General features: G+C 35.7%; 1 protein-coding gene across 1 annotated transcript; it reads right to left on the bottom strand.

The window, feature by feature from the left end:
- Positions 1–9,584: 9,584 nt before the first annotated feature.
- On the bottom strand, positions 9,585–14,122 carry LOC107890484 (SNF1-related protein kinase catalytic subunit alpha KIN10). The gene is made up of 11 exons (XM_016814935.2): positions 13,968–14,122; positions 13,685–13,884; positions 12,745–12,929; positions 12,478–12,660; positions 12,199–12,330; positions 11,799–11,984; positions 11,172–11,261; positions 10,994–11,077; positions 10,667–10,798; positions 10,154–10,384; positions 9,585–10,009 (listed from the first exon to the last, which is right to left on the bottom strand). The coding sequence occupies exons 2-11, from the start codon at positions 13,863–13,865 to the stop codon at positions 9,896–9,898; spliced, it is 1,518 nt and encodes a 505-aa protein (XP_016670424.1). The 5' UTR covers positions 13,866–13,884; positions 13,968–14,122; the 3' UTR covers positions 9,585–9,895.
- Positions 14,123–16,596: the final 2,474 nt, after the last annotated feature.

Below are 16,596 nucleotides of genomic sequence, written 5' to 3'. Positions count from 1 at the left end.
AAGCTTTCTCCCGTGTCGATTTTACCGCTCCTTACCGCGTTCTCAATCATTTCACCGGACATTACCATATCCGAGAAGCTCTTGGTAGCACTCCCCAACATGTGGTTGATGAACGGGGCTTTCAAAGTGTTGATAAACAACATGGTGACCTCTTTTTCCAAAAGGGGTGGCTGGACTTGTGTTGCCACTTCTCTCCATCGTTGGGCGTACTGCCTGAAATTCTCGCTAGGCTTTTTCTCCATGTTTTGTAACGTAATTCGATCGGGTGTTATATCCGTTACATGACTGTATTGCTTCATAAAAGCTTGCGCCAAGTCTCTCCATGAACTAACTTTAGCACGACTCAGTTGGTTGTACCATTTGGCTGCAGATCCGATCAAACTGTCCTGGAAGCAGTGGATTAACAGCTGATCATTGTTGACGTATCCTGTCATTCTTCGACAGAACATAGTTATATGAGCTTCAGGACAACTAGTCCCATTATATTTTTCGAATTCCGGCATTTTGAACTTAGGTGGGAGTACTAAATCAGGGACCAGACTCAGATCCTTGGCGTCAACCCCGCGATGATAGTCGATGTTCTCCATGACTCTAAATTTTTCCTCTAACCATCTACATCGGTCCTCCAGCTGTTTTGGCAGGTTCATTCTTGTTTTTTCTGTTTCTACCACGTCATCGAGGTCCGGGACCACAGGATTAGTGGGATTATCCCCGGGATTAGAACCCGAGCCCATTTGAAAATGCACTGGTACCGAGGCACTAGCCAGACATTGAGGTCTAATGGTAACCGGTATCCTCTGTGGGTACACCTCTGGTTGTGCTTGGATGTTAGTTGGGGTAAAACCTGGAGGATAAACAGGGTCATCGTGATCCTCCCAGCATCAACTACGGGGTCTTTTCCTTTGTTATTCCCTCCAGCCAATAACTGCTTTAATTGGTTCATCACAGTGTTCTGGGATTCTAACATGTCCTGCTGGATTTTTTCCAGTCGTTCATGCATCTGATCTTGCATCTCTCGTTGCAACTGTTCCAATCTTTCCATCCTTTGATCCATTACTTTTGTTTGGCGACGAGTACCGTAGTGATATTTGATTAGATTTTTGTTGGTTTCCAGGGTAACTGTCATAATTTAATTTTATTAGGGTCATTTTATGAAACTTACTGCATATGATGTAATGCAAATGTATGAAATGAATGCAAAAAGAGGCATTGATTCGAATTCAATTTCATTAGAAAACTCAACTAGAAAGCAAATTTCTTTACATAAAATAAATTACATATACGACTTCGCCTTTATACCCAAGGCCTTAACCTTCCTAAGAAGCCAAGCTAAATCTCGACCTCGGCTTGATTCTGACTCATATTTTAAACTCAATACATCGGCCTGAACTGCTAATGTTTGCAGATGATCAGCCACTTCCCGCACTTGAGTCACAGCTTCGCCCATAACGTAATCTCTGTCTCTAATCTGCCTTTGAGAATGATGGAATTGCTCTTGCCATTGATCATTACTCCTCTCAAGAAGCTCCATTCGTAACTCAGAATTGTGTAATGCGTCCTCAAGCTCCTCTACCTTTTCCTTCAGTTCTTCGATCTTATTTAAGCTTGCTCTTAATTCGATCATGGAGTTGCGACTACGGTACGAGTGAAGTGACTTTTCTAGCTCTGTCACCTTGGCCTTTAATCCTGCCTTCTCATTTCGGCACTCTAACAAACTCCTTTCCAAAGCGTTTTCTCGAGCTCGAGCATCTTGAAATTTCCTTTCCCACTGATCGGCCCTATTCTTTTCCTCATTGATCTCTTGTCGCCACTGCTCTGACGTTTTGCCCAGACCGACAGTTCTCATCGACAATCGCAGCTTCTTGTAATCTGTTTTTAGACTATCCAAATCCTCTTCAGCTTTGTTATTTCCCTTCCTTAATTTCTCGGCTTCTAGCTTGTGGATATCGATGTCTAATCCCAAATGCACTTTTTCTTCTTCTAACTGTTCTATCCTTTTTCCCAACTCAGAATTCCTTTTCTCAAAGTCTCGTTTGATGATCTCTAATTCTGACGGAACTACTTGTAGATGCTCTTCTATAGACTGAACGCAATCTTCCCTCGGTTTAGGGATGTTGTCATTGACTCTTTTACTCCACCACCCATAATATTCTGAAGTTGCCATCGCTCCTATGGTAAATATTTTCATTCGGTGAACCTGTTTCCAAGCGTTAGATATTTCTCGAGTTTTTCTCTTGTAGTTTTCATCCTTATAAGAAAACTCACATTGAGCCAACCCTTGTGTTGCTGGTATGAACTGTCTCGATCTATATTGTCTTAATACGAGTAAAGGGGCATAACCGACAGCTCCCCAAATTCCGAGTAAAGGGACCCAGTCGAAATCACCACATCGATACAGGATCTCGTCGGGTACCATCCAAGGAGCTTTCCATTCAACGTCATCCTCCTGAAGATTTTGGAGAATCGTCATCCACTTCTCTTCCGTGATGTCGTCTCGTCTTGGTGTAGCAACTTGTTCCTTCAACGGGGAATAACCTTCTGAGAAGACTCGATAAGAGACATTCTCCATCTTCCAAAAGTGACTATGGAACCACACCAATAGTAGCTGTGCGCATCCGATGAACCTTCCCTCCCCTGCTCTTCGACATGCACTTAGAGATCTGAAGGTTTCTGCTAAGATTGCCGGGATGGGCGTGACTCCCTTACTAAGCCGATCGAACAAATCAGAGACGGCCTCATCTACGTGCCCTAAAGCTCTAGGGAAAATTACCAAACCATAGATACCTAGAGCGAAGACATCCACTCTTTTCTTCACATCGGGGTGTGCTAATACTAAATCTCGCAAGCTTTTCCAAGGAACGCATTTACTGTCTCCCTTCTGTTGGATCCGGGCAGCGACCCACTGTTCGCTCATCCCTGTAATGCTCATCAATTTTTTTAATAATGTTGGGACACTAGCAGCTCTAGAATAGGCTTTGTCAATTTGAATCTTTGGACACCGAAGCAAGGTCGTATATTCTTCCACGGTGGGCAACAAGTCCACTTTTCCAAAAGTGAAACAACTGTAAGCAGGATTCCAAAACTGGGCTAGGGCTCGGAATAAATGCTTGTCCACTTTGACACCAAGTAGGTGAGGCAAGTCCCCGTAATCACAGTAAAACATCTGCTTGGTCCGTCGTCCCATTGATCCCATATTTCCTTCATTTCTCGCAGATCATTTTGGACTACGCTGATACGGGTGAAGTCCCATAACTCTGATACGTACCCTTCTGCAAGACTATCGCCCTTCTCTCTCCACATCGTCTCAGCCCATAATCGTACAGCTGCATTGTCTTCTACTTTATCAAGAACCTCTTTTCCATGATAAGCTTTCTATCTATACTGAACGTGAATCGACACCTCTTTTGAAATGAAAATGCCATGCAATCACAAACAAAGCGAATTAGATCTAGGATTTAAAATAAACAATAATAAATAAAGCATCTATTCGGTAAGCACTAGGGTCTAGAATAGCTCTATCTCGGTGGGTTCTTATGGCTCGCTATGTGTGGTTTGGTTCTAAAGTGAGGGTACCTGAACCAGCAGATTCCTCGATCCTCACCCATTATAGGCTCATATGGACCGAGTTCAGTTCAGGGGAATACATTTCCCTATGGCCATGCGGAGATGAAAATCTCACGAAGACATAGGTACGGATGTATCCCGGAAGCGATTCACTATCCCATGCGGAGGTGAAAACCTCACGAGGGCGTAGTTTCTCACTCCCACTTAAAAGGTGTGACCAACGGTCATGCAATGGAATGTGCGGAGGTATAAAATAAAATACAGAACACGATAAAAATGTAACTCAAAACAAAAGATGAGAGGATCGTAAATTTAAATCGAATTTTCAACTTTCGACAAAAGACAAGAAATAATCAACACGTGGCTTGACTCTCTTGTCGTCCCCAGCGGAGTCGCCAAGCTGTTGACACCATTTTTTTGGATGAAAACGGGGTCGACTTGGATTTAAAAAATGAAAACGGGAGTCGCCACCAATCCCTTTTTGACGAGGTGTGATCGGGTCACCTCAAAAAAGTGGTTGTTTTTTATAAATGATTTAATTTTATTAAAACAACGATTTTGGTCTACGAAATCCAGAAAAATGAGTTCGGGAGCCGGTTACGCACGAGGAAGGATTAGCACCCTCGATACGCCCAAAATTGGTACCTAGTTGATTAATTAGTGTCTTAGTGTCGAAAATTAAAAATTTGAAGAGTTTAAAAAAAATACGATTCTTAAAAGAAAATCTGATGTCATGAATTGAAACATAAGATTCTCTTGTTCCGGAGGAATATCACATCCAGCACGTTAGGACACGATACTCTACACCATCGAAACCAAGATCACCTTATAGTTTAATGAAACCTTACTTTGAAGCTTTAAGAGGATATTTGGCTGTTTAGTCAGACGAGAAATCGAAACCCAGCACGTTAGGGCACGTTCCCTCGATTTTCCAAACGCGAAATATTGCCTTATTTAAGAGTTTAAAAGGATATTTGGCTATTTGGTCGAACAAGAAATCGAAACCCAGCACGTTAGGGCACGTTTTCTCGATTTTCCAAACGCGAAATATTGCCTTATTTAGAAAAATTTTCCTTTTGGTGTTTAGTGTCGATGCTTGACAAAACGATAACGAATACAACAAGGTGAGCAAAGTAAAGTGAGTAACAACAATACAATAGGCAAAATGAAATGACGAGGCGATTACAAAGCATACAAATAAATAAATAGGACTAACATTTTAGAAAAAAGCACATGTATACATAAATAAACAAACGACGACTAACAATAATGACAATAAATACAATTATGTAAAAATGTATATGCATATAATTTTAAGCCATAAGATAAGAAATGCATATAAATTAAGAATACGAAAACATAGATAAGTATGTACACATATATGAAACCGGTAAATACTATGAAAATGTAAATGTGTATTTATATATTTACAAATCGTGATAATATAAAATATGTATGTGAATTATAAAATATGTGAAATATACAAAAAGCATTTTTAAGAGTGTAAAATATATAAGTATGTATATGATGTAAAATATGCATAAATATATGTAAGTGTATAAAATTATGAAATGTGAAAAAAAATATTTAAGTATGTATAAGTACGTATATATACATATTATAAATATATAGATATATAACAAAGCATAAACTAACAATAATAATAATAATAATAACATTGGAATATAAAAGAAACGTACATAAAATTAATAAAATATTAAAATAAAGTGAAATGAAAAAACGTTAAATACAAAAATATATGTGTATACACATACGTAATAAAATACTTACTAGTACATAGTTATAAAAATAGTAATACTAATAATACTAATAATATAAAAATAACAAGGATATTGATAAAATACAAAAAAAACGAAAAAAAGGATTAAAATCGAATTAAAAACGCAGTTGTAGGGCCAATTAAAAATGAAAACAAAGAAAAGGGACTTGATTGTAACGCGCGTGCAACTTGGAGGGTCAAAAGCGCAATAAACCCAAGTATTAAAACGCTGCGCAGCATGGGGGACCAGAATGAATTCGGGGCGAAACCATGGAGCTAGATTAAAAATAAAGAAAAGCTTGATTGTAAACTCCCGAAAAAGCGGAAGGGCTAAAAGTGCAATTAGCCCTTCCAAAGAAAAAACACGCGGATCCTCCCTGATGCGGGTCGGGTCGACCCGACCCGCGATCAAAACGACGTCGTTTTATTTGTTTAAACTGGGGGTCCAAAACGGTGCGTTTTGGCCCCTATAAAAGTCAAAAAATTTCAAAAAAAAATCATTTGTAAGGCTGAGGGAGAAAAAAAAGAAAAGGGAGAGAGGAGAGGGGAGCCCGGAGCGATTTCCGGCGAAGGGGGGGGTCACCGGACGGCCACCGGAGGCTTGCCGGCGCCGGCGCTGGCCACCGCACGCGGTGGCCGGAAAGGTAAAATTTTTTATTTTTTTTTTTGTTATTCTTTTTTTTATAAGTTTATGCTATGTATAGATATATATAATAGATGAATTTTCGAATAAAAATAAAAGAAACCTTAGATCTCTGCCCTTTCTTGTTTCGGATCTTTTTTCGCTTCAATCTGCTCTTTTTTGTATTTTAAGTAGTGTTACAACTGAAAAATGAAAAAAGAAAAAAATCCCCCTCTTTTACATGCTTGTTTCGGCTTTTATAGCCTTATTTGCTCTCTGTTCTTTGTTGTTTTGTGTTTGCAGGGTATGGAGGGCACGGTGGAGTGTCAGACGCGTGGGGTAAGGGGTAGTGCGCCGCTATAGTGGAGCAGGGTATGGGCAACGGCGTGGCAGACGAAAAGGCATGCGGCGGCTGAGGCTGAAGGAGGCTAGGGTTGCTGAAAAATCTTAAGCAAATGGGCTTATTATTTGGGCTAGGGTTTGATGTAAATTGGGCTTGGGTAATTTAGTTTGGGCCAGGCATAATTGGGCTTGTACAATAATTCTACAAGAACGATATTTCCAGACACTACTATTGAAAAAAGCGTTAATAACCAAAAATGAATATCTATAATATAAATAAAGCCTTTGATAGACTCAGTTGGACATTTATTGAATGTGTTCTTGAAGTGGTCTAGGTTTACCTGGTTGGTAGGTCAGCCAAGTTTTAGTTAATGGTGTTCCTTCAAAGCCTTTCATTCCTTTTCGAGGCATAAGGCAGTGTGACCCGATTTCACCACACATCTTTATACTTTTCCATAACGTGCTCTCAACTGCGTTATTAAAAGCTGAAAACCAAAGCCTCATCCATGGAATCAAAATGAATGGAAATAGTATGCCTTTATCTCATCTTCTATTTGCATATGGTAGTTTTATCTTCTTCACAGCAAACTACGAAGAATGTGCTACAATTAAAGCTGTTTTAGATGATCACTGCCAATTTTCTGGACGACTTACCAACTTTCACAAATCGGAGCTCTTTCTAATTCCCAATTGTCATCATCAGTTTAAAAAGATGTTCAAGCAGATGCTTAAGGTGCAAATCCCTAAAAGGAGCTCCTTGTTTGGTTCCACTGTCAACAAAATTCAGAACAAATTACAGGGATGGAAAACGAAACTTCTTTCCCTGGAGGCAAACTCACATTGATTAAATCAACTCTTTCCACTTGGCCTGTTTTCCTAATGTCCTGCTTTCAAGCTCCTGTCAAAGTGTGTGAGACTACTGATAAAGCTAAGAGGAACTTCTGGTGGAAGCATAATGAAGATAAAAAGAAAATTACGTTTTGTCAACTGGAACTACCTTTGTGCCCCAAAGTTTGCTAGTGGGCTGGGACTAAGCTCTTTTAAGCATTTTAATCAAGCTTTGTTAGCCAGACAGGCATGGAGAATTCTGATGAATGAAGCCCTTCTGTCGGAAAACACATTGGTTAAAAATGTTGTAAAAGTTCTAATATTTTTAACGGTTAATCATAAAGCTTCAGATTCTTGGATGTGGAAAAGTATACTCCATGGCAGAGACCTGTTGATTAAGGGACTGGACTGGTGCATTGGAAATGGTAATCAAATGCTCATTATTAATGGAGATATTTGTCATGAAGAGCTTCTCCCTTTCGTTCCCATTTAGTTTGGAGACCTAATACTTCTGGTATCTACACTGGTAAATCTGGATACAATCTCATTGCCCATGGAAATGGCCAGTTGAACAAACCAGGATAGACAAAAAGCCAATGGAAGCAGCTATGGAAACTGAAAGTTCCGTTCAAAATCATTTTGTTTCTTTGAAAACTTGTTTGAATTTGCCTTCCCTGTAGAGCAGAGCTAGCTAAGACCTTGATCATCTTTTTATTCATCGTGATTTTGCACCACCAATTTGGTTTCAAAGTGATCTTGGGATTCAGTAGTGTTACTACTTACTTTAGTGATTACCCCTGCCGTGGATGCTTGCAGATATACTTTTGCTATTGCAGATATACCTCGAATTGTTCTTTCATTACTAGTTATGACACCAACAAAAATGTAATAATTAATCCGATATTATCCCAACTCAAACAAAACTAAATTCTGATATCAAACATCTAAATGCTCCCAGATTTGATTCTAAAATAACGTCCATCCGATATATATATCCAAATTCGTAAAAATCAAATTATATAGTGTCAGCTTTCTCTCAAGAAAAGAACACCTCATCTAGGTAAGTCCAACTGTCATGAGTCACCCATAAAAGTCGATGACAAATGCACACAAATCGTCCCATAAATATCAACAGATTAAATAAAACTCATTTAACGTACTTGCATTGGCCTGATTCGTAGAACATGTGAAGAAGCTCATCTACTTAAAGCATTAGTGATTCTATGAAACACTTACGTAAACTAAAGTTACCGTAGTGAATATTGTAAATCCTAAAGGATAAGATTTAATAAAATTTAGATCTCCTTCGTACTCTATATTGTAATTTAAACTATATTATTAGATTTGAGAGAAACCCAACTATAAATAAAGGCATGCGATTTATTTGTATTCATTTAGACCCAATCATGGGTCAAGTTCAAGCAAAATTTTAAGCCCCTTTTTTAGGCTCAGGTCGAGCCCAACCCAAAAATAGACTTAAAATTTGCTCAAGTTTGGCCCACATAAAAAATAGTAAACCCGAGCTCGACCCGACCCGACCATATTAATTTCTATATAATTTTTTAAAATATAATACATCAAACATACTAAAATCATTAAAATAAATGTTTCCCAACAAATTAAAAATACATTAAAAAATGTCTTATACTTAAATAGCACTAAAATAATTGCAACCTAATAAACAAATGCCTCTAAAACAGTAATAAAATTAATAATAAAACAAAAATTATACAATATCAAAACAATAACAAAATAGTATCAATATAATAACAAAATGACAACAAAACAACAAATGACAGCAAACAATAGCAAAACAACAACAAACGACATTGAAAAAAATTTAGATAAATTCAAGCTCAACCAAACTCAAGTCAAAAAATTTTGTTCAAAGCCCAACTTATTTAAGAAACAAGCATTATTTTTTATCCAAACTCATTTTTCGAACTTAAGTTTTTGCCCAATCCCTCCCACTTATCCAATGGACCTTCTGGCCTAAGCAAATAGTTCAACCCATGATCAAGTCTATATTCATTTCATTCAAAGTTATTGAATATATTTGAAAACATTTACTCAAACACCTTGTAATTGTGTTCATTGCTTTCTTATGACTTTTCTATTAGCTTATTACTTATTCTCTTAAGAGTTTACTTTTGCTTTATTTTGATGCCTAAAAGAATTCCTCTTGAGAATTAGTCTTTTCGAGATAAAGGCTAACTTAAACAAATTTGAAGAAAAAAAACCAACTAAAACTGCACAATTTGCCAGACTGAAATTCTAACCCCGTAAAACAACATAAACTAAAATCTGAGATGCATTCAATCAAAAATGAAATCCCAATTCCAAAACAAAGGCAAGAAACAACAGATTTACCATCAAATTCTGATACTTGTTGAATACCCATATCTAACACCCGTGTTTGATATATATTCAAACATGAATGAGAAGATATAACCTTCCAAAAGACCAAGGTGAATTCTATCATAATTCATAAAAACTCCCCTTAGGTTCCATAACATTGTGGAAACCCTACTTATAATTGAAGGCAAACTTTGTCAGAAGCAGGACTAATATAGTAATATTGCCTTGGCCAATCCTAGTGTTTGAGGACTGGCCTCTCCACAGTTAACCCATCTAAAATAGAGGGTCACCGAAAAAAAAAAGACGGAAAAAGGAACAGTTATATACATAGAATGTTGTTATTCACATGCATCATAGGAGATTCATGGAGTAAGGGTCCTTAGAAATACAGCCTGCTTATTTTAGAGGACCCGAAGCTGTGCAAGGAATGCGGCACAAAGATCCAAGAAGAGAAACTGAGGTCCCTGAACCCTTTGAAGATCCAGCAGATACTTCTCCTCGCGAGTTTTGTAAAGCTGTTGATATCCAAGGCAGCAAAAATGTGTTAGCACTTTTATTGAGGACTATGCAGCACCATTAATCATCTAGTATCAACACCAAACACCGAATTTCATCATAAAATTTCTATGTTCTATCAGAATAGTCAGTTAAGCAATTACCTGCACTTCGAATTTGACAACATTCGGCAATTTGGTAACACCATCATTTTCCACAATGGTTGATTCATCACCAAAATAGTGATTATTGTTAAGCATGCCTTCATTAAGACCAGGAATGCTAGGCAGCCACCTGCACTTCATGTTGTAATGCCCTATCTTCTTCCAACAGACATTGAGTTCTTGCAGAGCTTTGAGAACTTCAGTCATAATTTCACGAGGATGGGCTCGAGACTGTACAGATAAAAACAGTGCAATGTCAAACATTGGTGCATAAAAGGAGTTAATCCCACTAATGGTCCTCCATATGTGCTACATGCTAAATTCTTAATTAGTAAAGGCATCAACCACATTTATCCCACCAGTTATAGTTCCATTTTCACCATGGCCAGTTATTATTCGAAATAAAAGAAGACCTTAAGATGCCCATCAGTTGAAGTCTAGTCACCTATGTAATTACTATCAATGTAACAAAAAGTTGATGTGGGAAAACTGCTTGAGAATAAGAAACTCAACCTGAAGTCCAAGAGCCCATTTCCTCTCAAGGCCTCTTAAACCCATTGCTTGATAATCAGCAAATCCTAGAAGGCGGTGTCCAACAGCTGGAGATGTCGGTTCACTTGGATGTATGCGGTTGAAGCCAGATTCCTAAAATAAGGATTAAGAAAACAGAAGGAATTAGAATTCAAACTCTATATGAAAGTCGGCAAAGGAAGAAGGACAATGTTGATCAACCAATGCAACAAGAATAGGTCACTCAACAGTGCATTTTATAACCATGAGGCAGCTTTAGATAAGCAATGTCAGCAATAAATAGAAAAAAGTGCGAATAAGAAAACACACCATAGTTTCTTGAAACTCAGCTCCAAGATAGCCACTTGAGACGCGGAAACGATTGTCCAATAGTAAGTAGTAAGCAACAGTTCCCTGGAAGATGATAAGAAATAAGCAACAGTTACCTGGAAGATACTCAACAGTAAGCAACAGTTCCATCAAGACAATGAGTTGGAGAAGTGGAAACCTCATTCTGAATTCTATTGCGAAGAGATTCAACCAGATGGTTCCTTTCAAATCCCATTCTGACAACTTCCTGAAGAATCTCCTCATCAATCTGTAATTACGTTTCAATCAGGAACTAGAATGAAGACAGTTCATGGTATCAAGTAGTGAAATTAAAATATATAATATAGCAGAATTTAAAAGTTCTCAGCACTACCAAATTGCAAGCTAAATCTCATTATATGATCCAGAAAGCATTTAGGCAACGTGTGTGTCACTTATGGGGTTGAAAATAGTAGGGGAATAGCTTATTGAAGTAACTTTATTTCCAAGAGTCCAATAACAAGAAAGAACCGTATAATTACAAAGTATCTTACTTTAAAATTGAAGGCACAAGTGTTTAAAATTTTTTCCCAGAGACACAAACTATAGTATTCAGCATTCCAATGTAGTAAAGCTACATCTAAACGCTGGCAATATTTCAGAATTCTACAATGAAGTGAACTCTTGGTATATTTATTCAACCATAATGGTCACTTTTTAGTTTTCACATCTTGCCAATGCCTTTCAGGGTCAATATAGCAGTAGATAAGCATATTTACAACTAAATTTGAACACTTGAACTCAGGAGAAAAAGGAAATCAACAACCTTTCTTGCTTGTTGCATTGTATCCGGTGGGGGAACAGCTAAATATCTAGGAAGATGTGCTTGAAACCATGGGTGCTGACGGATCTCAGGAATGGTCATTCTTTTCATTGGATCAACTACAAGCATACGAGGAATCAAGTCTCTAGCACCAGGAGATAAATGGCTTGGAAGAGTGTATATGCCTCCCTGATGGAAAAATAACGCCAATTCCAAGGCATCAGCATTTTCAGAATTAACAGGTAAGAAACAGGATTAAAAGCAAAAATCTGATTCGAAACTATTGACAGGATAGAGAAACAACAAAGTAAAGATTAGATGAACATAAGTATATTAATACTTATTTTTGAGACCTACAAAACATCTTTGGACAAAAAGAAAATGAAAGCTAGATGCCACTTACCTTTATTTTCTTAAAGAGATTGGGAATGTTTTCATCATCAAAAGGAAGGGTGCCACAAAGAAGAGCATACAATATAACACCACAGCTCCATACATCTACTTCAGGTCCAGCATACAGTTTCCCAGAAATAACCTATAACAATGGAGATCCTTAAGCATTAGAAAACGACATCATGACATGATACAAATTTCTATTAAATAAAATAAAACCAAAACCATCCCCCATTTCATGACCATAAATGTAAGAAATCCAGAATTAATTTAAGTCACAAACTCCTACCTCTGGGGCAGCATAGTTTGGGCTACCACAGCTTGTCTTCAGAAAATGGCCATCTCTCATTATGTTGCTCAAGCCAAAATCAGCAATCTTCACATTGCATTTGGAATCCAGAAGCAAATTTTCAGGCTTAAGGTCTCGATGAACCACCATATTTCTGTGGCAGTACTCCACCCCAGAAATTATCTGCTTCCAAAGATTTCATACTTGTAATTTCTAAGAAGAAAAAGAAAGTCAATAATAGTAATAAATAAGAACTTCCAACCAGACCTGCTGAAAAAAGTTGCGAGCCTCGTCCTCTTGCAACCTTCCTTTCTCCACAATATAATCAAAGAGTTCTCCGGACTTCACATATTCCATAACCACAAAGATATCCGTCGCTGTCTCTATGACCTCGTACAGTCGTATGATGTGAGGGTGCATAAACAATCTCAAAATCTTAATCTCCCTTCTAACTGCACCAAATATTAAGCCTTTCTGTTTCAATAATTCTATAAAATTTGACTACAACATGCAAGACTCATGAAAGCAAAACACGATTAAGATTCAAGAAAGCTACCAAAAGTCCTCTTTTTGTATTAAGGAATTATTCCCATTTTAACAGAAATAAAGCACCAAGAGATTTGATCATTCAAAGTAACGAATCGTCAGAACCAAGACAGTTTATAATGTTTTAATTGATTACCTTTTCCGATAGCAAGATAACATGTAGCAAAAACAATAATCAAACAGAACCTAAGAAATCAAATCCTTCAAAATAACAAACTTAAGAAAACCATTCAAAAATTAATATGAGAAATCTAATTTATAATCAGTAAATTAAAATTGTTCTTGGTTGAGTGAAATAGTGAAAAGAGAGGAGAGTGGAGAAGTATTTCAAATCTTAATGTACAAAAATAATTCATTTCGAATCACCTTTCGGGCAAAAAAAAATTCATTTCAAATTATTTGTTCTTCTCATTCTTCTATCTGTCGTAGCACAGCAAAAATATTTTTTTTCTTTCTATTTTCTCCCCTCCAACTTTTCATCTTTCCAAATTTCTTTCAACTTTACCAAACAAAGCATTAAGGTCACGAATATTGTTATTCTAATAAATTACTATATCATTAATGCTCAAACTTTTTTCTTACTTCAACAACTAAAATAAAACATAAAATTCAATTCTAAAAAAATTAAAAAAATATTTCAAATTTGTTTCAAAAAAAGTACCTTTTTCCTCCATCTCCATATTCTTAATCTTTCTCCGATTAAGAATCTTAATAGCAACTTTATAACCAGTCGAAGAATGTTCAGCAATTTTAACCTTTCCAAACGACCCAATTCCAAGCGTTTTTCCAAGCTTGTAATTCGATAATACATTATCCGCTCCTCTTCCTCCCGATCCATCCATTTTTTTTCCTTTTTCTTAACTAAAAACCAAATAAAAAATATAAAAATAAAAATCAACTAAATCAAAACTGCTAAAAATGAAAAATATTAAGTGTAAGGCTACCTGATTCGATCGGAACTGCCTGCCTTAGGTTTTCTTTTGACGGAGAATCCAATCGGAGGAACAAGCGAACGAGCGAGCGAGAGTTTTTTCTTATTGGTTAAAATTCTGACTTTTTTTCTTCTTCTTCTTTTGCCCTTAGGCTTTGATAGAATAACAGTGATATTCCCCAACTTTTTGTCGTTTTGTTCGAATTCTGAGAGAGAAAAGTACCTAGGAAGTCCTTGTCTTATAAGGATTATATCAAATTAGTCCTTCTATTAATAAATGGGTCGATTTAACCCCTATACTATTAAGAGAATCAAACAAATCCAAATTATAATAGATCTAATATTTACTATATAAAAAATATCTTGAAATTTATGTTTTCAATTGCAATTCAATTCTAAACAAAATATTAACTTTAAAAATATTAACTCTATTAAACAGTAAATAATTTTTTAAAAATTAGTAAATGTTAACTCTATTTCAATTTGGTCTTTTTTTATTCTCTTTAATAGTAATAGTAGAGGAATTAATTTGATCAAGTCCCTATAATAGAGGGACTTCTTAGATATATTCACCGATTTTTTATGCACATTTTTAGAGAATTTTAGATTTGATTAATTTTAGGTTTTGCTAAAATATTGTGAATTTTAAAAGTAATTCTTAGAATTTACTGTTAAAATATTTTAATATTTAAATGAATTTGAATATAGAAATATTATAAATTTAAAAGAATACATATCATATTTCAATTTTTTTTGAAAAATAATAAACAATTTAAGAATTTATAAACAAGATAAACTCAGATACTAAAATAAAATTACAAAAAACTCTCATATATAATTAATCTTTAGATTCGAATGTTGATGTTTTTTTAAAAAATTATATATTTACTTAAAAGAAAGAGAATATATCAACAAAGAGAATAAATGGGTAGATAAGAAGTAAAAATAAAATATTTAAAGAATAATATAATATTAAAAATAAAAAAATTTATTATATGTCTACACGCGTGGGAACCACGTATTTATAATGTAAATGTGTATTTGAAAATGACATATAATAAATAATAAAATGTATGGTTTAAAACTAATTAATAATAACAATTGAAATATGTATGATATTAAAATGAAAAAATAGATTAAATTTAAACACATAGATTAAATGAGTACAATTATTTATCACGGTGTTTTCATCAATCTAGAGTTGCTGTCAACTTATCTTGTGAAATCAATTTAATTAATATTATTAATATATACAACTGATGAAGGTAAAAATTATAAAAATGTATAAAAAAATATTAAAATGTTTTTATTAATTTTTGTTAAAGTAAAAGACTAAAGTACCCTCAACTTATTTTAATTATAAAAAAATATTTTCGTAATTTGGCCTCACGATGCCTATGATTAACCGTAGTGACCCAGCCTTCCTCAATAAGCTTCCAATAATCGTGGAGAAGATCACTAAAATGGCGAGTGTGCATGTATGGACGTTGGAGAAGATGAACCACCAGCAGAGCATCCACTTCCACGATCATCTGTTGAATCTGCAGCCTCTTAGCATTTGGAGACCTTCGCAGACACCTCAAAGCTCAACTTGCAAGCTAATCGTCTTGTCGATTATAAAACTAAATCTGTCGACCAAGCTATCGGAATCATCCCTATAAGGCCCTCAGTTGAAGCAACGCCCAAAGCCCACCTTAATAGTGCTATCTGTATTTAAAATAGCAACTCCAGGCGAAGGCTTTTCCTAATGGATCCAATGAGGGCCTCAAACCAACCTTTCTACCGTCGTATACCTTCCCCGGCAAATCTTCAACCTATCATATAAATAATAAGCATAATTATAAGTTATTATTTACTATCATAAAAGATTAACCCAAATTAAAAGTGATCTAATTTGGTTAAGGTTTATTAGACTTTAGTTATTAAATAAGGTATACGCCAAATATGTGTAGATAATTTTTAATTGAAGATGGGCTGATTAGAAATTAGGGTTTATGCAAAAATTATATATATAAGGGTTATCGTCCTCAAATTACATATATATAACTTTTCTAATATTTCATCTTTAGGAAAAAAAGATTCACCTTCTCTGAATTATCTATGTGCTAATTTGAAATATTAAAACCATAATATTCGAAGATTTCAAGAAATCGATGGATTCAGGTACATTGCCACATTTAATCTTGTTCTTGATGATTTTACATGACAGATCCTGATTTATTAAGTTTTGTATAAGAATTTTACGGTTCTTATAAGTGGCATCCGAGTCTTGTCATATTGAACCATTGAGAACGAATTGATTCTCTATTATTTTTGGGTTGATTCGTGTTTCAAATTTTATGAATTTGATTTTAAATCGTATTTTCAACCATACACATTATATTTGGATTTGGTGTTTACGTTTCTAACACTAGCATCTCTTGAGCTGTGAACCTTGGAAGACCTATTTATTCCTAACCTGCCAAAGATCCCCATAAAATCGTGACAAACAAAATAGCCCAAGGGACTTTGGATTGCGTTTGCATGCGGCGATCATAATTACGTTTAGCCAACCCAAAACTGATAGTGTAAAAGTCAGGCTGCTGCTGAGTAGCACGCGGCTTCAACCAGATTTTTGATGCAGAAAGACACTTCCGAAAAAT

Source organism: Gossypium hirsutum, chromosome D09, assembly GCF_007990345.1.
Source record: "Gossypium hirsutum isolate 1008001.06 chromosome D09, Gossypium_hirsutum_v2.1, whole genome shotgun sequence".
Classification (NCBI taxonomy): domain Eukaryota; kingdom Viridiplantae; phylum Streptophyta; class Magnoliopsida; order Malvales; family Malvaceae; genus Gossypium; species Gossypium hirsutum.
This window is presented reverse-complemented; position numbering and strand designations above follow the sequence as displayed.

Excerpts from the sequence above, each read along its gene's own strand:
- LOC107890484 (XM_016814935.2), bottom strand. The coding sequence starts at position 13,865 with ATGGATGGATCGGGAGGAAGAGGAGCGGATAATGTATTATCGAATTAC. Across the intron at positions 12,331-12,477 it reads CAAACTATGCTGCCCCAGAG|GTTATTTCTGGGAAACTGTA; the intron begins GTAGGAGTTTGT and ends CCATTGTTATAG. Across the intron at positions 10,010-10,153 it reads TTGTCAAATTCGAAGTGCAG|CTTTACAAAACTCGCGAGGA; the intron begins GTAATTGCTTAA and ends GGATATCAACAG.